Source organism: Musca autumnalis, unplaced genomic scaffold (assembly GCF_047663935.1).
Source record: "Musca autumnalis isolate F117 unplaced genomic scaffold, ASM4766393v1 scaffold_1, whole genome shotgun sequence".
Lineage (NCBI taxonomy): Eukaryota > Metazoa > Arthropoda > Insecta > Diptera > Muscidae > Musca > Musca autumnalis.
In genome coordinates this window covers 281,957,589-281,984,269 of record NW_027411644.1, presented here as the reverse complement: position 1 = coordinate 281,984,269, position 26,681 = coordinate 281,957,589, and the positions used below count along the sequence as shown (strand labels likewise).

The following is a 26,681-nucleotide window of genomic DNA, read 5'->3' as shown; positions in this document are numbered from 1 at the left end:
CTGGCACTCCTTCCTTCATTGGAATAGTAAGGTCCGTGAACTGCTCAACCCTTTATTAGTCAATAAGCTCTCCCAAGATCTATTAAAAGCTTATAGTACGTTTATATATAACCTGATTTACCAAACCACTGGGTTTCAAATGTCAATTCCATTGCTAATATTTCAAATAAATCCTCATAAAAAAGTTAACCCTGCAAAAGGCTATAATATAAACATGGCCTTACGGACTTCCATATTTATAGGCTAAAAAGTATGTATCCATATCTAACTTCTTCTTACAACTTATCTTTTATTTTATTACTATTTTCATAATCCACACCTATTGTAATATAAAAAAAACCTTGTATCCCCATACCCCACAAAATAAATTTGGCGGGAAAGAAATCCGCCACACACATTTCACATCTTTGCATTTTCTTTTTGTTGTGGCATATTTTGTTTTGAATATTTATGTTTTATTGCATTTCTTGTTGTCTTCTTTTTCACTTTGTCCCAAAAAAGGACTCATTACCTCACAATGTGTGTGTGTGTGTGTAAAACATGCTGCCACAACAGCAGAATATTGCAACAGTTCATGCGCCGGCCGGGAACATGCATTTCTTCTTTCACCACAGGCTCTGGGTTTTGTTTACAACACCCAAAGGCCGGGAGAGCTAGTTTCAGAGAGGTAAAGAAATTTATATGTCTGACATTGAAATGTGAAATGCTCCGACTGTTACACATTGAATGAAAAACTTGGTGGCATGAGTAGTTGGGTTGGTCCGCCTAGCAGAAATTGAAGAAATTTTGCCGGCTTTTTTGCTGTCTGTCTATCATTCATCTATCCATTTTATTCCTCATACCCACACCGGTTGGTTGTTTTAGTGTGGTCTATGATGAATATGCCGGTTTTTGCAGCCCTTAGCACACAACACGGATTTTCACCCCTTTTGTAGAGTAACACATATTTTTCCGGTATTGCGTTTCATTTTTATTGTTGTTGTCGTTTTTGCTCTAGCCCCCCTGTCTGGAATGACAAATGTCTGCTGCAAAGTGGTGGGCAGGAAAGGGTAATTGTAAATCAAAAGTTCATTGCGCTATCACCGCTGCACATGCAAGAGCCAGTCTGCCTAGCAAATGTGTATGAATGGATGGATGTCTGTTTCATAGATTAACACTTGGATTTCTATTTATGCAGATTTTTGTGTTTTGGGATTTAGTGTTCTGCTATTCAATTCTTCTTCATCTTCTTAATTGAATTCCTTTAAAAATTGATTGATATGTGATATGCCTATGGAAGTAAACGATAAAAGGATTTGAGTGAAACTAAAATAGATTTCGAAGAATATTTTTCATGTTCAATTGATCGGTTTCCTTCCTCATTGTTTTTAATTTGAATCCCACGGAAAAGGGATGCATGTTTTTTCAATAGATATAGGGTATTCCCTTTAGATAGGGTATACTCTATTACAATTAAATTTGCCTACTATTATTCTGATTGTTATCATGAATTGGAAATTGTGAGAAGTTCAAATTTGAACAACATGAATTAGATCGAATTCTTTGCAACTATAACATAATGATAGAGATAGTATGGAATTTGGCACGGCTTCCATAATGATTGAGAATTTTAAATGTTTCTTCCAAGTCTTGCCAGACATATCTGATTATGGCCATGGATTCAATGATTCACGTTTCATAATACTGTCCTGTAAATTGTGTTTAATTTTAAGCTACGAGATATCAATTATAGCCAAATAAACCGATTTGGAATAGCATAGACTGAAGGGGGGGAGGACTCTGAAAAATGACTAGGTCGAAAAGATGGCTTCACAAATGGAAATTGGATTATCAGAAATGGTGAAAGGAACAAGGTTTGATCATCAAATTATACTTTTCTATAAAAAATAATATTTTCCCTAAATGTTTCAGGTTTTTTGAAACAAAATCCGGGTCAAAATTTACATAGTATTTATTATAAAGAATTTCGAGAGATGGATGGATGGACTATTTTGGGGGACGTATTATTTTGGAAGCAAAACAAGTGAAAACGCCCGTTTTTATAACCTTCAAGTTTTCTGAACTAAAACTGAAATCGGGCTCTGTACCGTTAGGTGAAGATTTTTGATCACTGGGAATACCAAATTAAATTATCTTAAAATACTTGAAGCTTTGCGGTACCGCTATATGTGTGCTATATCCATCATATTTGGTGGAGAAGTTAATCACAGAGAGCCATAAATACCAAACGTGAAAATACCTGAATCGTACCGTTATATGGGGCTATACCAAAACTTGGTCCTATGTCTACAATTGTTGGTGAAGAATTTTTTTGACCGAAATGTAGGTAAGGCGCTATACCCAAACGTGGATCTACATAGACAGCTTTTGAGAAAAAACCCCAAATGACAAATGTTTCCAAGACCCTTAAAATTCCTTAAATCGACTCGGTACGCTATATTGGGGGTATACGATAACGTAGGTCTATAAAAACAATTTTTGCTGGAAATATTTTTTAACCTCTGAAAACATAAAATCCAGAATTACAACAAATTCGGAGGGCAAATGGGGCTAATACCTTTAAAACTCCTTAAAGCGACAACACGTCGTACGTTGTTGTTGTTATTGTAACAGTGTTTGTTATTATGTTTGTATGTTCGTTCTTCTGTTCAATCTGACTGTGGGTCTATCTTCAGTTCCAGGAAAGTGGCTACTTCGATGGAATGTAACCACAGATCCACTGGAGTTAGATGAGTAGGTTTGGTTGGGCAGTTGAAAAGATGTTTTGTGTCTTGCGGGCCCATGCCACATACTGGGCAGGTGTCTTGCACGGCGCGGTCGATTTCCGCCCAATAAGAATTTAGGCGACTGCAATATCCCGAGCGTAGTTGAGCCAAAACTACTCTAGTTTGTCGTGGCAGTTGACGCTCCTCAGCTGCAGTAGATGGAGGATGTATTTCAAGGACTTTATTCACACTATAATTGCTTAAGGCCTTGGCAACTGCATCCGTGTGAATACTATTTAAACCTGCTTGATATGCTTGTTGATCTAAGGGTTCTCTCCTGTATCGTTGGACCTCTCCCTCTAGAGCATGGATATCCTTCCTGATCTGCCTGAATTGGATTGGAATGGTTACCACGGTAACATCCAAGCAGGTACTACAACGAAAGCATCTCATTGTGTTGCTTTACTGGAAGAATCTTTGCCTCCTCATGTAGATGGTCCACTGAAGATTTGAGGAGGCACCCTGTTGCTTTTCTCAGGGCGGCATTCTGGCAAGTTTAAATCTTTTTCCAATTCGTATCACATAATCTCGGGGACCAGACTGGAGCCGCATAGCTTACCACAGACCAACCTATCGTGTTATATGTGGTCAACAAGGTTGCTTAATCTGCACCCCAAGTGCTGCCGGCTAGGGACTTGAGGACCTTGTTCCTACTTTTCAGTTTGTCGCAGATAGCTGTGGCGTGCACGCACAACGTGAAAGTAGTAACCCCTAAAATTTTGGGGCATGTTGTGGTCGGAATTCTGCTATCGTCGACCACGACCTTCAATTCTCTTCCAAACTGCGCTGTCCATGTGGTGAACAGAGTGGCTGTTGATTTTGTGGCGGAAATTTGCATATTCCTCGAATGGAAAAAGGTGGTAAGATCGGTTAAATAGTTGTTCAGTCTCTTACAGATGTCATCAGGATAGGTACCCGACGCCAGGATCGTGCAATCATCTGCATACGTTAAGATCTCGATGCCGTCTGGAGTGGGCGGAATACAGGAGAGGTAGGGGTTAAACAGTTCCGGAGATATCACCCTACCTTGGGGAACTCGCTGTTTCACTCTACGGGGTTTGGACTTCTTGTTCCTGAATTCCACGTACAACTGGCGTCCACACATATAATTGACTATCCAACATTTCAAGCTTGGCCGGAGGGTTGTCTGCTCAGTGTCCTTAAACAGCGTGAAGTGCCTGACTGTATCAAAGGCTTTTGATAAGTCAAGCGCCACCATCACTGTTCTATCGCACGGCCGTCTCTGGTTGAGTCCTTGACAAATATTTGTGGTAATGGCGTGCAGCGCAGTTGTCGTGCTGTGCTGCTTACGGAATCCATGCTGATGATAGCTTGATAGCTATTTCTGATACTGGGGAAGACTAAGGCCTCAGGGTCTTTGCTACGGGCGACAAAAGCGAAATCGACCTGTACGATTCACTTCTGCTGGCATCCTTGCCCTGCCCATTTTCCAGACTTCGGCAACAATGAGGGTGGATAGCGACAAGTTGAGAACTTTAGTGAGATACTCCGCTCCCGGCTCATCCAGCTGCTTCAGCATTACCATGGAGATTCCATCAGGGCACAACGCTTTGGATGATTTAGCGTTCCTGATGGCATTGGCAACATCATCCATTTTAAACTGTGGTGGTTCCTCCTCTGCAGGAAGAGATCTGATGCGACGTAATACTCTTCTCTTCGCCCTGTCACTATCGGGGTGCTCGACAAACTGTCGATTAAAATAACTTGCACACCTCTTCGGGTCATTCTTTTGGGAGCACATTTGATTTTGGAACATAACAGACAACCTAATTTGCTTCCTAAGCCTCTTTGAAAGAATTGCTCCATCATTTTGACTGTCAAAGTGGACGGGATTCTGATTGTACCTTGACTGAATGATATTTGGCGCCTACAACCGTTCTTGTGATCAGTGTTAATGATGGAAACAATGACCCTCGACAATGATGGAGTGGACATAAAAATATGGGTTTTTTGAGTTTTTCATAGGTTTTAACTATTAAAAAATGTCAAAGACCAATAAACAAACCATAACAAGTAAAAAAAGTGTCAGTCGGCTTTGCCGACAGAGGTATACCCTCAGCCAATGTGAACTGAAACTTTCATCTACGGACAGATAGAATGTATTTAGCGTCTCTTCAGAATTTTGTGGCCCTTTCTCAACATTTGAACTTGCCGACAAAAATGTGGATTAGGAATTAACACAAATGTTGAACTTTTGTGGGGGGAGGTACCCTTAGGGAGGACCGATATGTGCCATTTTTGAAGTTAAACTAAATTTGGACATTATATTAGAAGATCCAAAGTTTGGACCAAATTGGTTGCACCATTCAAGTGATATCGTCCTAGCATTTTAGTGAAATTGTTTAAATATTGGGGAGAAGTACCGGAAGTTGGGGACCGGTATTGCACCATGAAACTAAGTTTGGATAAAATATGACGAAGACCAAATGTTGCACCAAATCGGTAGAACAGTTCGAGAGCCACATTTGGTGACATAGGGCTTTTTACACCTTTCGGGATGTTTTCCCAAGAAATATGGACTTGCTCCTGGAAAAACTTTTACCGTCGTAATGGTGGTAGCGAATGTAAGTTGCTTCAACAAAAATCAATGTGATTCGAGAGCAGGTCTTAAAGTGAACTTATCCGAAATTTTGTGTGGGAGGTACCAAAAGGAGTGCACAAATATAGTCCATATTCGAACCTGATCTATATCTGGTAGATATATTAGGATGTGCAGAGTATGGATTACATCAGTCACTTCCTTCAAGAGTTATTTTTGAATTTTTATGAGGGAGGTACCTGAAGGAGTGGACCAACATGGTTTATCTTCGAACCTAAAATATGTTTGGACAAAATATTACTAAGGCCAAATTTTGGATCGAATCGGCAGATCCGTTCGAAAGTTATCTTGCGCTCCAACCACCTCACACGGTGTCATAGGGGTTTTTTGCAACTTTCAGGCTATTTTCTCAGAAAATATGGATTTGCCCCTTATGAAACTTTTACCGTCGTATGGGAGACAGCGAATACAAGTTGCTAAAACAAAAATCAAAGCGATTTGAGAGAAGGTGCTAAACTGAACTTATTCCAAATTTTGTGTGGGAGGTTCCCGAAGGAGTGGACCGATTGAGTCTATATTGGAAACTCATCTAAGTCTGGTAGACATTTCACGATGTGCAAAGTGTGGGCCGAATCGGTTACTCCCTTCAAGAGTTATCGTGAGCACAAATTTTGCGAACATTTTCGAACTTTTGTGGGGGAGGTACCAGAAGGTGTGGACCGATATAGCCCATCTTCGAACTTAAACTAAGTTTGGGCAAAATATTACGAAAGCCAAATTTTGAAGCGAATAGGTTCCTCCGTTCGAGAGTTATCGTGCGCACCAGCCAGCCAGACAGACGGACGGACATGGCTAAATCAACTCCAAATTTGTCTGAAACACATTTCGTCCAAACATACTTGGGGTCTAAAACAATTATTTCGATGAGGCACATTTTGCCCGTATGAAAGTGTATATACCCTCTTTAGCATAAATGCTGAGGGTATAAAAATATAAGAAATTAAAAAAATGGATTTTTATTTTTTAATTATTTTTTCGAAAAATTTAATTTTTTCCAAAATTGAAAACAAATACTTTTTGGGTTTTCATAAAACTCTCATAAAAACTCAGTTATTACAAAATGTTAATTTTTGTGAAAAATCTAAAATTTATATTGGAAACGGTATGGGAAAAACACACATGTTTGCCCATGTAATTTCAAACAAATTTAAAAAAAGTGTTAAACGGATGGAACTGTACTGGTACAAAAGTATATACCCAGTTGTTCAATAAATAGCAATTGTCTACTTTGACATAGGCATGTAACTAGTTACTCATTGATCCTAGTTACTTTACCCCCAAAAATGGCACACAAAATAGCCTATAGCCTGCTTTTGTCACTGGAAATAGGCTCCCCTACCTATCATGCCAATTCACTAGTTACAGGTAATGCGGCGTGTAATATATTGACTATTTTATAGACTACCGATGGATAGTGTAATCGACAATGTTTCTCTCTTGTAATCTCTTTTCAACATTTTTTCTTTTTAACAAAATAGAAAAAAAATATTCTGTCATTTTGTTTGTTTATTCATAACTAAAAAACTTATTGGTGCGTTTGTTGTGAAAAAATTTAAGATGCAAAAAAGAACGTGTAACCAGCTAAATCAAAAAGAGGATGAATAATTTAAGAGGAATATTTATAATATACATATATTTGGTAAGTATTGATACATATCGACACCTCCAAATAATAGTATGCTAAGTCTGAAAAGTGAGTTTTGCAGGAGAAGCTCTCAAAGTTTACAGTTTTCATTGACCTTCACTACTATTCTGAGTAAACATTTGTTTATAACTTCTGTTCGGATTGACCGATCATTACCAAAATTTGACAGAATTTAAGTTAAAGGACGTAAACTGTAAAAATGTAAAAAACTTGAAAACATGCTAAGTCGACTTAGCATACTATTATTTGGAGGCGTCGATATCTTGTCACAATTCATTATCGCGTCATTTCATTAACCTTCTATACATTTTATTTCAGGAACTTTTGAATGTTCTGAAGGACCCATGAGAAAAACATTCCAAGGACCAAATAAACATAAGTCGCTGTATCATGTAGTCATACACTAGTTCCAGTACCGAGGATCAAGATCTATGTGTATACAAGATTATATTGTCTTTTGTAAAATATTTGCACTCCACGTATTAAAATAAAGTGTGGCAAATGCATAAATGCATTAAGCCATTTATCTGACTTCAAGTTACTAGTATTTTTGGCTATCATTTCTGACTAACGAATTGACTGGTTACTCGTAATGTACTAGGAGACAATTGCCTTTCACACGACTATCGAATTGGGTGGTTACTGGTAATGCAGTGAGGGGACAATTGCGTTTCACATGACTATCGAATTGGGTGGTTACTGGTAATGCAGTGAGGGGACAATAGACCCCTTCCTATGACATCCCCATGTTAAATTCACCAGTCTATAACATTGCGAGTAGATTGGGTGGTAACTAGGGGTGTTTACCAGTAGCCAGCAAAATTGCTAGTTATTCCCTAGTTACCCGAACAACTGGGTATGGACTGAAGGAGGACACTCTCGGACGTCATTCTGTGGAAACGGAACTTTGTTCCAAGCTGTTCCCTAAATGTTCTAGTCCACTAAACATAGAATTTCACTAAAATTTAGGACCTGAGGAGTAATAAAATAGCTCACTTCGTGTAAGCGCAGCGTTAATTTATTAAACGACTCTTAACAACAATCTTGCCTGAACACAATATCTGTTATAGTTTCTGAGCAATAGCTGTTTGTTTCCCCAAAAATTTGCTAAAATTGCGTATTTTTCAAAATTGGGAAACATTTTCCGTAGGAGCAATCTACGTCCACACCTTCCAATATTTCTGTCCAATTTTTTTGCTTTCCTTAGTTTCAATATTTTTATACCCTCAGCCTTTAGGCTAAAGAGGGTATTTACACTTTGATACGACCAAAAATGTGCCTCATCGAAATAATGGTTTTAGACCCCAAGTATGTTTGTACGATATCCGTTTCAGACAATTTTGAGTAGATCTAGCAATTTCCGTCCGTCTGTCTGTCTGTCTGTCCGTCTGTCTGTCTGGCTGGCTGGTGCGCACGATAACTCTCGAACGGATCAATCGATTCGGTTCAAATTTTGGGTATCGAAATATTTTGTCCAGATTCGATTTAAGTTCGTAGATGGGCCATATAGGTCCACTCCTTCAGGTACCTCCCCCACAAATGTTCAAAAATTGTCGCAAAACTTGTGCTCACGATAACTCTTGCAGGGAATAACCGATTTAGTCCATATTTTGCACATCGTGTAATTTCTACCAAACTTAGATGAGGTTCAAATATGGACTCAGTCGGTCCACTCCTTCGGGTACCTCCCACACAAAATTTCGGAAAAGTTCAGTTTAGGACCTGGTCTCGAATCGCTTTGATTTTTGTTTACGCAAGTTGTATTCGCTGTCCTCTATACGACACTGTAAGTTTCATTAGGGGCAAGTCCATACTTCCTGAGAAAATAGTCTGAAAGTTACAAAAAACCCTATGACACCGTGTGAAGGGGTTGGAGCGCAGGATAACTTTCGAACGGATCTGCAGATTCGGTCCAAAATTTGGCTTTCGTAATATCTTGTCCAAACTTAGTTCAAGTTCAAAGTTCAAGTTCATGGATTATATCGGTCCACTCCTTCCGGTACCTCCCCCACAAAAGTTCGAAAATATTCGGAAAATTTGTACGTACGATAACTCTTGAAGGGAGTAACCGATTTGGTCCATCCTTTGCACATTATGAAATTTCTACCAGACTTAGATGAGGTTCCAATATGGACTCAATCGGTAAACTCCCTCGAGTACCTCCCACACAAAATTTCGGAAAAGTTCAGTTTAGGACCTGCTCTCGAATCGCCTTGGTTTTTGTTGTAACATCTTGTATTCACTGTTCCCCATACGAAGGTACAAGTTTCATCAGGGGCAAGTCCATACTTCCCGAGAAAATGGCAGGAAAGTTGCAAAAAGCCCCTATGACACCTTGTGTAGTGGTAGGAGCGCAAGATAACTCTCGAACGGATCTGTCGATTCGGTCCAAAATTTGGCCTTCGTAATGTTTTACCAAAACATAGTTTAAATTCGAAGCTGGGCTATATCGGTCCACTACTTCAGGTACCTCCCCCACAGAACTTCAGAAATGTTCGGAAAATTTTTGCGCACGATAACTCTTGAAGGGAGTGACCGATGTAATCCATACTTTGCACATCCTAATATATCTACCAGATATAGATCAGGTTCGAATATGGACTAAATTTGTCTACTCCTGGTACCTCTCACACAAAATTTCGGATAAGTTCACTTTAAGACCTGCTATCGAATTACTTGGATTTTTGTTGAAGCTATTTGCATACGCTACCACCATTACGACGGTAAAAGTTTTTTCAGTGGTAAGTCCATATTTCTTGCGAAAACAGCCTGAAAGGTGTAAAAAACCCCTATGTCACCATATGTGGTGGTCGAAGAACACGATAACTCTCGAACTGTTCAACCGATTTGGTCCAACATTTGGTCTTCGTCATATTATATCCAAACTTAGTCACATGGGCAATACCGGTCCACAACTTTCGGTACTTCTCCCCAATATTTAAAATATATCACTTTGGATCTCCTAATATTTTATCAAAATTTAGTTAAACTTCTAAAATGGCCAATAAAGGTCCTCCCTAAGAGTACCTGCCCTACAAAAGTTCAACATTTGTGTCTTAGCGCAGTTAATTCCTATTCCACATTATTGTCGGCAAGTTCAAATGTCCAAAAAGGGCCAAATTCTGAAGAGACCTGAAATACATTCGATCTGTCCGGAGGTAAAAGTTTCGCTTCACTTTGGCTGAGGGTATATATCTGTCGGCAAAGCCGACTGACACTTTTTTACTTGTTACTATAGAATCCCATATAGAAATTAATAATCGGTGACAACAAAAAATGGGGGTTTTGGCCAGGAAAATCGATTTCTGAACCACTGTGCGTCGTCAACAAGACCAAAGTCTCACGGCAGTGGGTTTTTTCGTATCGCATTGATGCGAAATCATAGTGTTTCGGCATCGAACATACGCTTCTACGTAGGTTTCATGCTGCTACAACAACCAAAGTTATAAGAAGGGTCAAGTTTAGAGGTCATGTATGGGTGGGTGATTATCCTAGATAAGAAAGTAGATAAATATCCACCTTCTAGTGCAAGTGATATCAACTTTAACATTTACCCATTCAAAATTTCTCTACAAGCAGTGTCTTAATAAAACTCGCTATAAAAAGTAGGTCCCATATCATCAAGTCCATATGACTCATTGATATGGGTTGTTTGTCTGCAATTATTTTGACAATACAATAACCAACTCATCGTGTCTTCAAAATTGACATTTATCCTTAATCCAATCTAATTCGTTTATGCTTTAGGAACATTTTACGATTCATTCGATGCCAACTTTACAAGTATTTACTCTCATCATTAGATAACGATATTTTCCCAGGGCTTTTTACAGAACATACTCTGTTGTTTTATGGATATTACAATGTTGATGGTAAAGGATAGAACACGATCACCTTAAATGTTACAAATATCACAACTATTTCCTTAATTTTTGTCAATTTGTTTTTCTAAAATATGTACGTAACATCAATTTTAATCCATAAAAGCTATGGTGGGAAATTTCTTTATTCAAAGAAAAATCTTCTTACGGGAAAAACGACATTACAATGTCAAGGTTAAGTCTAACCATAAATTAAGGGAAAATAACAATGAGACTAGTTAGTCCTTACGATAACATTACAAAACAAGCAGAAAATGTATGTACGGAACGAAAAGGGACAAAAATCCTTTTCAAAACAAAACATTTCTTCTAATCTCTTAAATAAATTCTTCAATTCTTAGATAAAAAACCCCTACAGCATGGCATAATAAAATGCGCAACCACTGAGTGGCCCGACCAGGTAGAAAAATTAAACTAAAGATTTAGCATTATACAGGACAACTGCTGTGTGTTGTACAAAAAAAGGATAATCAATAAAGCAAATTCAGGACTGTTGTTCAGGTACAAGAAAAATAAATATCTTTAAGGAAATGTGCACATGCATTTTGAGTAGCTGCTGCTATTACAAGAGGGGATTGTTTGCGGCGGGCACATTGCTGCAGTAACTGCACAAATGAAACCGCCAGGTGAAAGAGAACAGCTGGCATATTACAACAACCAAACTGGGAAGAGGCGAAACCTAAAAAATATTTAAAGTAACTGAAAGACTGGTAGGCTCAACAGGCTTCTACTTACTTTTTTCTCGTGTATATGGGGTGGAAATTTACAAGAATTAGTTACACCATGTCGTCCCATATGTAGCCGAGAAACAGCAACAGCATAACAAGGACAACTTTCTTTTTCTTCTATTCTAAGAGAGTATTTATTTAAGGTAGGTAGGAAACATTTTTTTTGCAGAACAAGGATATGGATATTAAGAAAGAATGAAATTTAGATGAAAAAAAGAAGGCGCGGTAAATTTTCCATTGGATAATGCAGCAAGCTGTAGTAAAAAAGCCGAATGACAACAAAATTGCCTTAACAGCTGTACACACACACACCACAATACGACAAATGTTGATTAGAAATCGTTTGGTAACGGGAGCATTAAAAAAAAAACAATTAATAGCAAGATGTGTAATCTATTTCCATGGATAGAAGGAAGTACTTAGTTGGTTGTCAATCAAATGTGTTCCAAACAGAACCCCTTCTATTGCCAATGCCTTGCTTCATGTGTAAATTAGAAATTAAAATCACCACAACACTCCCATCATCATTACATGATGCCAATCATCAATGGAATTTGTCTGGCTTCCTATATTTATTCATTCAATTATGCATTCCCGTTTTCAAATTCCAGCATAGCAGCATCCCTGGTTCCTCTCAATGTGTAAAAACATTTTATAACAGCGAAAAGTTCACGTATATGGCCTTTATAGGTTAAAGGTGTGTGTGACTCAGATGATGTCTTTTCTGTCTAGGGGAGCAGGGGAATTGTAGGTTTTTTATTGCGTAGTGATGGGAAGTACATAACAGAATTACATCAGACCAATAAGTTTATAGTTACAGAACATATACAAATGGATCTTAAGCAACAGATAAGTTACACTGTTACAGTATAATCTCGATAATTCGTAATTCAAGGGACCGGCCATTTTATACGGTTTAGCGGGGTTAAAATGCGAAGTAAGTGACTTCAAGGGACCGACAACTTATACGAATTATCGAGAATTTCGATTTATCAAGGTACACATTATCGCGGTTCTACTGTATTAGCTCTGTTACCAAATCTACATTCATGGCAAAAACTAGAGAAATATTACTCCGATTTTTTGTAACAAAATATTTTCTTCGAACATTCAAGGAACCAAGGGGGAGTGGACGCTTTGATCGTTGCAAAAAGAAAAATCCGTTTCGATTTCTATTTCGATGATAGTAGGACTGTTCGAAAACTTCGCAAGTAAAAAGTAATTGCAAGTACTTACAACACTTCTCAGTTCTTTTTTATTGAACAAGTTTGTTTTGAACCGCTTTTTGTAAAAGTTTGTACAAAATTTTGGGTTATTAGACAGACTTATAGCCTGTTCCAGAACCTGCAAGAAGCTACAATTTTTCTATTTTGTACTACGATCACTATTTATCCTTTATGTTACCGAAAAAAGTAAAAAATAGTTGATTCTTGCAGTTCCGGAACAGACCACTAGTGTGTTATTAGGTACATAGAACGAGAGGACATTTAAGCCAATGTGAACCATTGAACGGACACGCCTCACCATTCCAGTTCCCAATAAATGGGTATACATACAGGGCTTAAATTACCAGTACCTTCCATATCTTACGATTGAACCTTTGCTTGACCATGTGTGGATGCCTAGGAGGCGAATACTCCATGGATTCGAAATATATATGTATCTGTACAAGAAATTTTCATAATAATTACCTTTATTGGAGATGACTTTTCCTATACAAAAGTTCACCGGAGATGAATTTTCCAATACAAAAGTTCACCGGAGATGACTTTTCCCATACAAAAGTTCACCGGAGATGACTTCTCCCATACAAAAGTTCACCGGAGATGACTTTTCCAATACAAAAGTTCACCGGAGATGAATTTTCCCATACAAAAGTTCACCGGAGATGACTTTTTCAATACAAAAGTTCACGGGAGATGACTTTTCCTATACAAAAGTTCACCGGAGATGACTTTTCCTATACAAAAGTTCACCGGAGATGACTTTTCCCATACAAAAGTTCACCGGAGATGACTTTTCCCATACAAAAGTTCACCGGAGATGACTTTCCGCATACAAAAGTTCACCGGAGATGACTTTTTCCCATACAAAAGTTCACCGGAGATGATTTTTCCAATACAAAAGTTCACCGAAGATGACTTTTCATATACAAAAGTTCACCGGAGATGACTTTCCGCATACAAAAGTTCACCGGAGATGACTTTTCCTATACAAAAGTTCACCGGAGATGACTTTTCCAATACAAAAGTTCACCGGAGATGACTTTTCCAATACAAAAGTTCACCGGAGATGAATTTTCCTATACAAAAGCTTACCAGAGATGGCTTTTCCCATACAAAAGTTCACCGGAGATGACTTTTCCCGTACAAAAGTTCACCGGAGATGACTTTTCCAATACAAAAGTTCACCGGAGACGACTTTTCCCATACAAAAGTTCACCGGAGATGACTTTTCCAATACAAAAATTCACCGGAGATGACTTTTCCCATACAAAAGTTCACCGGAGATGACTTTTCCCATACAAAAGTTCACCGGAGATGACTTTTCCTATGCAAAAGTTCACCGGAGATGACTTTTCCTATGCAAAAGTTCACCGGAGATGACTTTTCCTATACAAAAGTGCACCGGAGATGACTTTTCTTATACAAACGTTCACCGGAGATGACTTTTCCAATACAAAAGTTCACCGGAGATGACTTTTCCTATACAAAAGTTCACCGGAGATGACTTTTCCCATACAAAAGTTCACCGGAGATGACTTTTCCAATACAAAAGTTCACCGGAGATGACTTTTCCTATACAAAAGTTCACCGGAGATGACTTTTCCTATACAAAAGTTCACCGGAGATGACTTTTCCCATACAAAAGTTCACCGGAGATGAGTTTTCCTATACACAACTTCACCGGAGATGACTTTTCCCATACAAATGTTCACTGGAGATGACTTTTCCCATACAAAAGTTCACCGGAGATGACATTTCCTAACTGAATTTATTAAAATTTTAATAGACTTATAGAAAACATCCTAGCAGAATTTCTCAATATAAGAGTATAAATTAATTAGCAGATAGAATGCCTCTGACATATTTTGCCTCCACATATTTTACATAAGAGCAGGGTCTTATATTTAGAAGTTGGTTGATAACGATCCCTGGATGACTATGTCAAGTCTGTAATGAGCAGTTCATCATCCGTCGCCATTACTGGTTTATTTGTCATATTTCGATTTATAGGGAGTATGGAATAATGACCTCCATAACTGAATACAGTTTTGCCCCCAATTTTCCTCTTTAAACCTAATTTAAAAAGACATATTTTAAGAAAATGTGTTTATGACAACAACACGTTTACAAATGTGTATCTCACTTTAGAAACGCTTAAATAGAGCTCTATTAATTAATAAACCCACTGGGTTTCAAATGTCAATTCCATAACGCAAACGTCAAATAAGTCCTCATAAGGAAGTTTAACCCGCCAAAAAGCTCAATTTAAGAGTGTTACCAAATCCTTCTATAAAAATCGATAACCATCTGAATGTTGTTAATGTGTCGCCACACCACTTCTAAAGCCCTCGGCACATACGGTCGTTTAGTGACACGTTAGGACAAGCGTTGTCCCAAAACAGTTAAATTATGTTTAACTTTAATGCGTCAGCCATATTGTTGTTTTTCAAAAAACTTGGCTTCACTTACACTTTTTTCATGTGGTTGTTGTAACGCAACGCACAACGCACCGTATGTGCCGAGCGCTTAAATTGTTATGTTGGTGTCATGGCACAATTACCCAGGTAGTGGCATCGTAAAATTTTAAATATGTTATGTCAAAAATTTCTTTTTGTTGTTGGGGAAAGAAATTACAATAAAATTAATTTTTTTATAAAGGGATTTGACATTTCATATTCGAACAGCTGGTGTGATACCACTACCTTGGTAATTGAAGGCATGCATAAATCTTTCGTTAATTTGGAGTGTTGTCAACATGAGTGCTGCCAATCCGCCACGAACAATTCTATAAAAAAATCGATAATCAACTGAGGTTGTTAATAGGTCTGTACGATAACCCAAAAATTTGTACAAATTCGTACAAATTTTTACTGAATGCTGTTCGATAACAAAATTATCCAGCAAAAGAGAGCGAGTTTGGAGAGATTTTTGGAGAGTTTTGTGACTGAAAACTTGCAAATTTTTGCTGACTTTTAATCACCTGTTCAATATAAACAACTCGAAATGTTAACATTTTTGACCAAAAAACTTTCACAATTGCACATTTTTTTAGATTCTAAAGCGTTGTGGATAGGATTAAAGCATTAAATAAGTAAAGTGCAATTTTAAAATTTATGTTTTTGTTCCGTTTGGTTTAAAATATCAAAAGAAACAAAAACAAATTTCATACATTTTCGGAAACAGCTGACTGTTTTGCAAGTTTTTGCAAAATGCTGTTCGATAACTTTCTGCAATTTTTCTTGCTTGAGAGAGTAAAATTAACTGAGAGAGGTTGCTGGAACTATCTGAGTAATTATTGCTGGGAAAGTTATCGTACACACCTAATGTTTCGCCCACACCACTTCTTATGCTAAGTTTACATTTACGAAATCCACTCGATTTCAACTGTCAATTCCATTGCTCAAACGTCAAATGAAATCTCATCTGGATTTAATTTGACGTTTAACCTATGGGTTTGACAGTTGAAATCGAGTGGATTTCGTAAATGTAAACCAAGCATTAGTTATGTTATTTATCAATTATTATAGTACGTTTATACATGCCGTTAGCCTTTAATAAAGACACCACAGTCCAAAAACCATAAAATCTTTCTTAATTATTATTCGCCAATACAACAAATATGTAGGTATATTCATTTAATGTTGTTCATGTTCGAAGGCAAGATTAAATCTTCGAAAATCTTCCAACACACATCGTCGTCCTATTGACGGTCAAATTGCTGCAAACATGTTTGTGGATGTCTGCTGTCTGAGTAAATAATAGCTTCGTTCCAGAACTAAAAAGTTTTTACACATTTAAAACATTTTGCACATTTTTCCCCGAAATGCGTCGTTCCCGTACACCAAAAAAGTTGCAAAATGTTCACGTCTCTTTGAACAAAAATGGCGCTGAATAGCAACTTTTTACGCGACAAATTTGAGCGGGCAAAAATGTGCAACATAAAAATCGATAACCAGCTTAAGTTGTTAATGTGTCGCCACACCATTTCATAATTGTTGTCTTCACATTTGGCGCCAATTTATCAAAATTCAAATTGTCGGTCTCTTCCTTACTTTTTATTTTATTTTACCCCGCTAACTCGAAAAACATGGAACATTTGTATAAACTGGCCATACATCCATTGCCAAATGTCAAATCGGTGGCAAGTATTTCATCAATATTTCAAGCGGGGTACACACGATCTGTTTTGACTGTCGATTTTTCGGAAATATCGATAAATGTCAAACTTTCCAGCAAACGCTAAATATTTTGTAGTTGCCTGATGACTGACAAAAATGAACGGCCACACTGGCACAAGATCTATTTAACAGGTCACGTAAGTAGCACAACAACAACTCTATTTTGGCCGAAAATTCTTCAATATGTCAAAATGTTTGTTTACATTTTCATACAATTTATTCACAATAACAAAATATTTGACAGGTTGAAACCAATCAGCTGGCCGTTTTACGCCACCTTATAATTTCATCATGCACTGGCAAGCAACCGATTATTTGAGCAAACCTGACAGTCAAAACTGATCGTGTGAACCCCACTTTAGCATTTCCGCTGTAACAGTCAAGGTTTTTGATATGTGGCTTGGCCACTTAAGAACTTTTAACCCCATTGAAATTATTGGCGCCAATTTATGAAAAGCCTCTTATAGTACGTTTACATTGTACTGACAATTCCATTGTATACTATCATAAGTCAAATAAATCAAATGCTATAATGTAAACATCCTATTTAACAACACAGCAAATAACATAAAAATCATTCTACAATTTCATTGGCTAATGCCACTTTTTATGGTGACATTCAATATTTTAGATGTGTGGCCAAGTACCATAACACTTAAACCCCATCAAATAATCGGCGCCAATTCATGAAAAATCTCTTAAATATGAATTCATTCAAATGGCTATAAAATACGTTGTAGGTACTTGTTATTAAATTATAAACAAACAATTATAACATGTGTTATAATATACTCCCCCCCTACCAATGTTATTGAACATTATTTAATTTGCTCCATTCATACTTGCTTGCTTTGCAACCAAGGCAAACGTTTTAAAAAATGAACAAAGAGCAAAAATCATAAAATCGTCTCGTTTGCTTGCGCCTCGACTGGGTTTCATGTTCATTCGTCTTCTGTCAGCATTTACAACATCAAACATTTTAGTGCTAAAAACCATAACTGAACGGCGACGACCTATTACCCCATCTGGCTTCTACTTCTCTCCCCCCCACCCTCCGTTTTGTAACAACATTGCAAACTCAAACGCCACCACCATTACCACAGCCCCGTTCAATCGCTCCTCGTAGTTGACAAAAACAACAACAGCAGCCGGCCGCCGCGGCAGATGAGCAATCCATCCATACAACACAACTAACAACGACGGCGATGATGATGGTGGTGTTGGTTGGTTTGCCCTTCACAACATAATATGGATGGCTGAATATGTCTGTATAAAACTTTCGAGTTTTTTTCCTCATTTTATGCCGGCACTGAAATACAAGAATTAAAATCCAACAATCAACAACAAAGAAACTTCAGCAAAATATCCATCCATCCAACGAAACAACAACCAAGCAACAAACAAACATACATACAGATATATTCAACGCTCACACACCATCAAACATATAAAGTTCTCATACACACATTCTTTCAGATATATTTTCGCTATATAGAGTACAAAGACTGCCGTGCAAGCAGGCAAGCAGCCAGGCAAACACAATCTACCAACAACTCAATGGTGTTGGTGTTTTGTCGTCAACTGTACCCACTACAAAAATTGTGGATGAAAATGATGACGACGACAACAACAACCATACAAACGTTCCCTGAAGTTTTGTGTGTTGTATGCTAGCTATTCGTGTCTGCTGGCTGGCTGGCTCTGACTCGCTTGCTTTGTTATACGGCGTTATTCCTTTTCCTCGTCCACCAACCACCATTCGGAGTGTTGAAAGTACTCACCATCATTTGTGCAAGAGGCATGGATGGTATGGTGGTGGTGTTTTACAATCTCACCATGATTCATTCATGCATTTTTGCCATGTTAACAGTGCTAGAGAGCATACCAATAACAGTGCTGCTCTGTTCACCATAAAATGTCTCCCTCTGTATGTTATTTTATTTTTTGGGATGAAGAGTGAGAAGAGAACACAATTTTGTAGAGTTTTGTTCATGGTGTGTACATTGGATAGACTATTAGTTATGCTATTCTAACATAGAGGGCTGACATAGTTGAGTTTTAAATGTAAACCCTGTTGTTAAGTTGGCTGCAAGTAGATGGCGCACTTGTATCATTCCTATTTGACAACCTATTACCAAAATATAACAATCGTTTGTTATCGATAATAGTTTTTACAGCAACCCGTAGAAAAAATGCATGACATGAACAAAAAAAAAAAAAACAAACGAACAAACAAAAGCATTCATGACATGAACAAAGAAAACAAACGAAACAAAACGAACTGATTTACCAAAGATTACAACAACATATTGGGCAACACTGAACGGTTTTATTTATTCCTCCTCAAGTGAAAATGATTTCGGTCCATTATAGCTCTGTTCCTTTACATGCAAGAATCTTCAAGTTTTAGAACTTTTTACTCGAAAAGCGTTCCTTTACTTCAGACACCATACAATTCATATGGAAGCAGATTACAACTTTTGCTAGTTTTGCGGGTTTTACCACTTTCAAAAGTAAAGGAACAGACCAAAAATACGAGTTTTACAAACTGAACGCAGCACTACGAAACATCCCTAATCGCGACATAATTGTGCCTATACCAATTTCAACAATCAGTTGGGAAGACTTTTTCAGCAAAATGATGGATCGGAATCAATTGATATGCAATTAAAAGAACAGAAAGAAGTGTAGATCCTGTATATTCTTGCAGGTTCTGGTTGTGGAACAGAGTAGTTTAAAGCCGCAAATATAAGCAACATTTTTTGTTTGTCAACCATATTTCTTTTGGTTTCAAAACACCAACCATACTGGTACGGAACATGATCAATGACAAATTCGTGTTCGGTGTAACCCAAATTATCAATTTTTTTTTAATTCTCCTTCACTTTTCATAATAATAATCAACTTTCTCTTTTCCTCCCCCCTCTTACAGGATTCTTCGGGTCCCACATTGGATTTCTTTATATCAGATTCCCTGCACGACATGCTTGATGTTGATATACGCAGTGAGGTGGCAAATGTTGTAGGTAGTGTTACCGATTACGAAACCTGTTTGGCGGAATTACCCTCAGCATTTGATCACAGCACAGATTTGCTAAATAACGGCTCATCAAACACAAATGGAGGCGGTGGTGGATCACATCGCGAACCAACAAGTGTTCTCTCATCATGGAGTTCAAATTTCGGTTTCGGATCTTCCAATTCATCATCATCATGGTTGGGGGCCAATAATGATTTCCTGGCAGATGTGGGTGCTTGTGTTAATCCCATTTCTGTTATGCCCCTCATTTCATCATCCTTGCTACACATGTCACCAAAGACAAATTTGAATGCAAATATTTTGAGAAGTAATTCACCGCCACCTCCATCACCGAATGTGAATGATACCAAATCGCATTTAACCTTTTCACCGGCCCACATTAAGATCAGTGCAAATTCCATACGCAATGAACAGCTAACGGCCCACATACCAAAACAACAGATTATAGCCATTTCATCATCGGTAACTACAGCTACAACGGCCCCCGCCACCATGGCTACAAATTCGGCTTTACAGCGTAAAAATGCTGCTGTGGAAGCAATAAAGAAAGATTTGGGCACAGAATTAAGGAAAGTGGTGCCGGTATCAGGAGGATCATCATCATCAAATGAAACTTTGGTGTTCAAGGCCAGCGCAGTGGCTGTTAGTCGTGAAAACAGCCGTGAAAACGTTAATGGAACATCTACCTCAGTCACCACTTATGCCAATGGTGGTCGTAATTCACCAGCTCATCAACAAGTTATTACATCCACCAACAGCTCCACAACAACGGCCAATACCATCACCTCATCATCTTCCTCAGCCACTTCATCGAGCACAATTAAATTAGGCCCAGGTATTGGAGGCCTGACCTTTGCCAACAACATTACCACCTTTAATAAGTTGAAACAAAATTCCAACAGCAACTCAACCGGAGCAACAACAAAATTAAATCAGGGTTCAACAACGATCACTGCCAATGGTTCATCGTTAGTTTTGAAACGTGAACGTGAATCTAGTCCTTTGCATCAAACCATAACCACTATTAACAGCAACAACAATAACAGCAACAATAGTGGGCAAAATATAACCAAAATTATATCACGCAATGGCGTACAAACCTCAACTAGTTTTACAACCAAATCCATAGCACATGCAAATTATTTACAACATCAACAAATTAACAATACAATTAACTCCAGCTTCTCCTCCTCAAATGCCGCCGCCTCCTCCACAACAGTTAATGGTGTAAGCTACAATTCCAATTCCTCAACATCAAGCAATAGTCCTTCCCACTCAAGTAACAGTTCAAGTCCGAACCTTGCCGCCGTTAAACCGTTACACCAAAAAGTAAAGGCACCCCCCGTGGAATCAGAATTTCCCAAACCTGCTTATTCATATTCTTGCCTCATTGCCATGGCTTTGAAAAATTCCCGCAGTGGGTCTTTACCGGTCTCCGAAATTTACAGTTTCATGTGTGAACACTTCCCCTACTTTAAAACTGCACCCAGTGGCTGGAAGAATAGTGTACGACATAATTTATCGCTGAACAAGTGTTTTGAAAAAATCGAAAAACCTCCCACAAATGGTAATCAACGTAAAGGCTGTCTCTGGGCCATGAATCCGGAGCGAATTGCCAAAATGGATGAGGAGGTCCAAAAATGGTCGAAAAAAGATCCCATGGCCATACGCAATGCTATGGTTTTCCCCGAACATCTGGAAGCATTGGAACGTGGTGAAATGAAACATGGCAGCAGTGGTGATTCAGATGCTGAAATGGATAGTCAATCGGAAATTGAAGAGGCCTCAGATTTGGAAGAACAAGAATTGGATGAGACATTGGTTGATAATATGCTGGTGGAAGAGGAATTGGATGAAGATATGATTCACGGCGTAACCATTAAAACTGAAGATATGTCGGACAATGAAGATGATAGTGTGGTGTCCGGTGGTGGTAATGACATGGTCATCAATCGCTTGGCTAGTCTGCAACATCAGCGTCGTGCAACCTTATCCTCACCCATTACATTGTCATCTAAGCAGGCGATAAATGGCGGTATCAGTTCATTGTCGGATAACATGCAGCGTGATTTTGATATTGAGGTAAGTATTTTTAAGAAATTTTTAACTTATAATAACTATAAAACTAATTCGATATCACCAACATATAACATAACCTCAAAGTTAATAATTTGAAGGTTACGTTGAGATTTAGTATTTTTGAAGAAAGTGAGGTTATTGAGATTTTTCAAAAAAAAAAAGATGCTATATGGAACCATGCTTTGAAAATTTCCGACAATATGAGGCTATATAGAACCATGCATTGAAAATTTTAGACAATATGAAGCTATATGGAACCACACCTTGATAATGTTCGACAATATGAGGCTATATGGAACCACGCCTTGAACATTTTCGACAATATGAGGCTATATGGAACCACGCCTTGAACATTTTCTACAATATGAGGTTATATGGAACCATGCATTGAAAATTTTAGACAATATGAAGCTATATGGAACCACACCTTGATAATGTTCGACAATATGAGGCTATATGGAACCACGCCTGGAAAAATTTTTACAATATGAGGCTATATGGAACCACGCCTTAAAAATTTTCGACAATATGAGGCTATATGGAACCACGCCTTGAACATTTTCGACAATATGAGGCTATATGGAACCACGCCTTGAACATTTTCGACAATATGAGGCTATATGGAACCACGCCTCGAAAATTTTCGACAATATGAGGCTATATGGAACCACGCCTTGAAAATTGTCGACAATATGAGGCTATATGGAACCACGTCTTGAACATTTCCGACAATATGAGGCTATATGGAACCACGCCTTGAAAATTGTCGACGTTATGGGGCTATATGGAACCACGCCTTGAAAATTGTCGACAATATGAGGCTATATGGAACCACGCCTTGAACATTTCCGACAATATGAGGCTATATGGAACCACGCCTTGAAAATTGTTGACGTTATGGGGCTATATGGAACCACGCCTTGAACATTTCCGACAATATGAGGCTATATGGAACCACGCCTTGAACATTTCCGACAATATGAGGCTATATGGAACCACGCCTTGAAAATTTTCGACAATATGAGGCTATATGGAACCACGCCTTGAACATTTCTGACAATATGAGGCTATATGGAACCACGCCTTGAACATTTCTGACAATATGAGGCTATATGGAACCACGCCTTGAACATTTCTGACAATATGAGGCTATATGGAACCACGCCTTGAACATTTCTGACAATATGAGGCTATATGGAACCACGCCTTGAACATTTCTGACAATATGAGGCTATATGGAACCACGCCTTGAACATTTCTGACAATATGAGGCTATATGGAACCACGCCTTGAACATTTCTGACAATATGAGGCTATATGGAACCACGCCTTGAACATTTCTGACAATATGAGGCTATATGGAACCACGCCTTGAACATTTCTGACAATATGAGGCTATATGGAACCACGCCTTGAACATTTCTGACAATATGAGGCTATATGGAACCACGCCTTGAACATTTCTGACAATATGAGGCTATATGGAACCACGCCTTGAACATTTCTGACAATATGAGGCTATATGGAACCACGCCTTGAACATTTCTGACAATATGAGGCTATATGGAACCACGCCTTGAAAATTTCTGACAATATGAGGCTATATGGAACCACGCCTTGAACATTTCTGACAATATGAGGCTATATGGAACCACGCCTTGAACATTTCTGACAATATGAGGCTATATGGAACCACGCCTTGTAAAATGTTCGACTATATGAGGCTATATGGAACCACGCCTTGAACATTTTCGACAATATGAGGCTATATGGAACCACGCCTTGTAAAATGTTCGACTATATGAGGCTATATGGAACCACGCCTTGAACATTTTCGACAATATGAGGCTATATGGAACCACGCCTTGTAAATAAAATAAATAAATAAATATGGAACCACGCCTTGAACATTTTCGACAAAATGAGGCTATATGGAACCACGCTTTGAAAATTTTCGACAATATGAGGCTATATGGGACCACGCCTTGAAAATGTTGGACAATGTGAGGCTATATGGAACCACGCCTTGAAAATGTTGGACAATGTGAGGCTATATGGAACCACGCCTTGAACACTTCCGACGACTATATGGAACCACGCCTTGAACATTTCCGACAATATGAGGCTATTGAAACCTCGCCTTGAAAATGTTCGACGTTATGGGGTTATATGGAACCATGCCTTGAAAATTTTGGACAATATGAAGCTATATGGAACCACGCCTCGAAAATTGTCGACGTTATGGGGCTATACGGAACCACGCCTAGAAAATGTTGGACAATATAAGGCTATATGGAACCACACCTTAAAAATTTTCGACAATATGAGGCTATATGGAACCACGCCTTGAACATTTTCGACGTTATGGGGATATATGAAACCACGCCTTGAAATTTTTCGACCATATGAGGCTATATGGAACCACGCCTTGACACTTTTCAACAAAATGCGACTATATCGAACCACGCCTTGACACTTTTCAACAAAATTCGGTTATATGGAAGCACTCCTTGACATTTTTCAACAAATAACCTCACTTTTACAAAATATTTTTATGTTATACCCTTCTCTAACAATTTCCTTTTCTCTCTTACCCTCTCTGTTTTCAGGTTGAGGATATCTATGATGCCATTGATATTGATGATGACAAGGAAGCTGTACGCATGGCCATTAGCCAATCGGATATTATTGAATTGAGTCCGGCTGATTACAATCTAACCGGCGTTAGCGGTGGTGGTAATGAGAATCATCAATCGCCGAAAAGAGCCAGATTAAATATTAATTATTCAATCGGTCCTGCTGGCGAGATTGAGAAGCAAATTCAAAACCAACAACAACAACAGCATCAGCAACAGCGTCACATACAAATGCAAAATATTAAGAAAATTGTCAAGGTACAAAATATTCAAGATTTACAGCATATACAACAACAATTACAACAGCAGCAGCAAATTGTGGTGCAAACCATAAACACAAATGGTAGTAATGGTGGTCTACAACAGCATACTACAGCGGGTCAATTTACACAAATTGGTACAATTTTGGGTGAGACGACGGTAAATCAAAATAGGCGTAAAATGCAATTGGTTAATAGGATTGCTTAAAAAAATGAGAGCGACCACTAGCGATAGATGATTTTGCATTGGGCAATTATCAATCTGTGGAAAACACCATCAACAAGGAAAATAATTGGAATTCCAATGGTTTGTTTTTCTTCGTTCACACACCACTAACACCCAGGGGAAATAACAACATAAAAATGTACTGAAATTTCTCTATCATGTCCGGTGTGTAGCCAATAAAAAACGCGCTCTTCTTTGCCCCAAAGTCTCCTTAAATTTCATCATGAAGTAGATTTTTGGAGTTTTGTTTTTGTTGTGGCAAGAGGTATTAGTAATTCAAATTCACCCTTGTTTCTCTTCTTCGCTTCTGCCTATTATCTTAGCGACCCTCTCACCCCCACCCGCATTTTTTGTCATAATTATTATCTATACAAAAAATACTACTATAATAATTTACTATAATTTTTATTGCTACCACAGAAATACGCTTAAGTAGCTTTTAAGTAATCGCTCTTTTTAATGAATAGGATTTTTTTCTTTTAATTTATTCATATGTTTTATATTATTAATTTTTTTATTTTACCCTTTTGAGTTTTAATTATTATTTGCTTAAGTTCTAATTATCCATAAGTTTTATTTTACATTTATATACTTTATCTTCCTCGCTGCGAATAGAAAAAGAATAATCCAGAAGAAAATCCATTTGCTCAATTCTTTTTTGTGAATTTTCAATTTTAGTTATTTTTCGGTTTTTTTTTTCGTTTTTCGTTTTGCATTTTTTCTTTGAAAAGCAATGCAAGCAAGCTGCTGATATATCTTGCCATTAGGTCGTTAAGATCTTTTAGTCAGGGGAGAAATTAGGGTCCAATGGGTAATGTTGATGTTTGCTCATGCCATTCGTTTTTGGGTGAAACCCATTATCAAGTCATACAAATTTATTTATACTTATCAGGAGGCAACAAAAAGATGCTTCATTGTTGTGTGTGGAGATTAAATCAGTTAAGGGTGGAAGGGGGTTCGTTGATGTTCCACAGTACCATTTATTCCTCTAACCTTGGTAATATCTTTTGCCAGAACTTGGAGGTCACTGAGATGAATGAGCAATTCATATTGTGCCAGTCTGATTATGGATTTATTTGGCAGCCAGTTCGGCCTTAAGCTCGTGTTAATAAAGAATTAGCTACCATTTGAATGAAGTGTTTCGGTTTTTTGTGGTCTCCTTTTTTGTACGCACGCCTCTAAGGAAGTCTTCGTATTGTACTTTCTTATACAACATCAAGTAATGCTATGTATTGGCCTTGAAGGCTTTTGTATTAATATATGGCTTGAATAAATAAATAATAGTCCTTCCCACTCAAGTAACAGCTCAACTAAACCGTAACACAAAAAGGTGAAGCCACCTCCGGTTGAATCGGAATTTCCCAAACCTGATTATTCATATTCTTTTGCCTCCTTGT

The 26,681-nt window shown here is 38.0% G+C and overlaps 1 protein-coding gene across 1 annotated transcript in view; it reads left to right on the top strand.

Annotated features, from left to right (window-relative positions):
• The window catches only part of jumu (Forkhead box protein N4 jumeau), a 36,102-nt gene extending 10,180 nt beyond the window's left edge, over window positions 1-25,922 (top strand). Inside the window, exons 2-3 of the mRNA XM_073961443.1 lie at window positions 19,976-22,165; window positions 24,772-25,922. Coding sequence (XP_073817544.1) covers window positions 19,976-22,165; window positions 24,772-25,266 — 2,685 coding nt within the window. The 3' untranslated portion in view covers window positions 25,267-25,922. The remainder of the gene's footprint in view (window positions 1-19,975; window positions 22,166-24,771) is intronic.
• The last annotated feature ends 759 nt before the right edge of the window (window positions 25,923-26,681 follow it).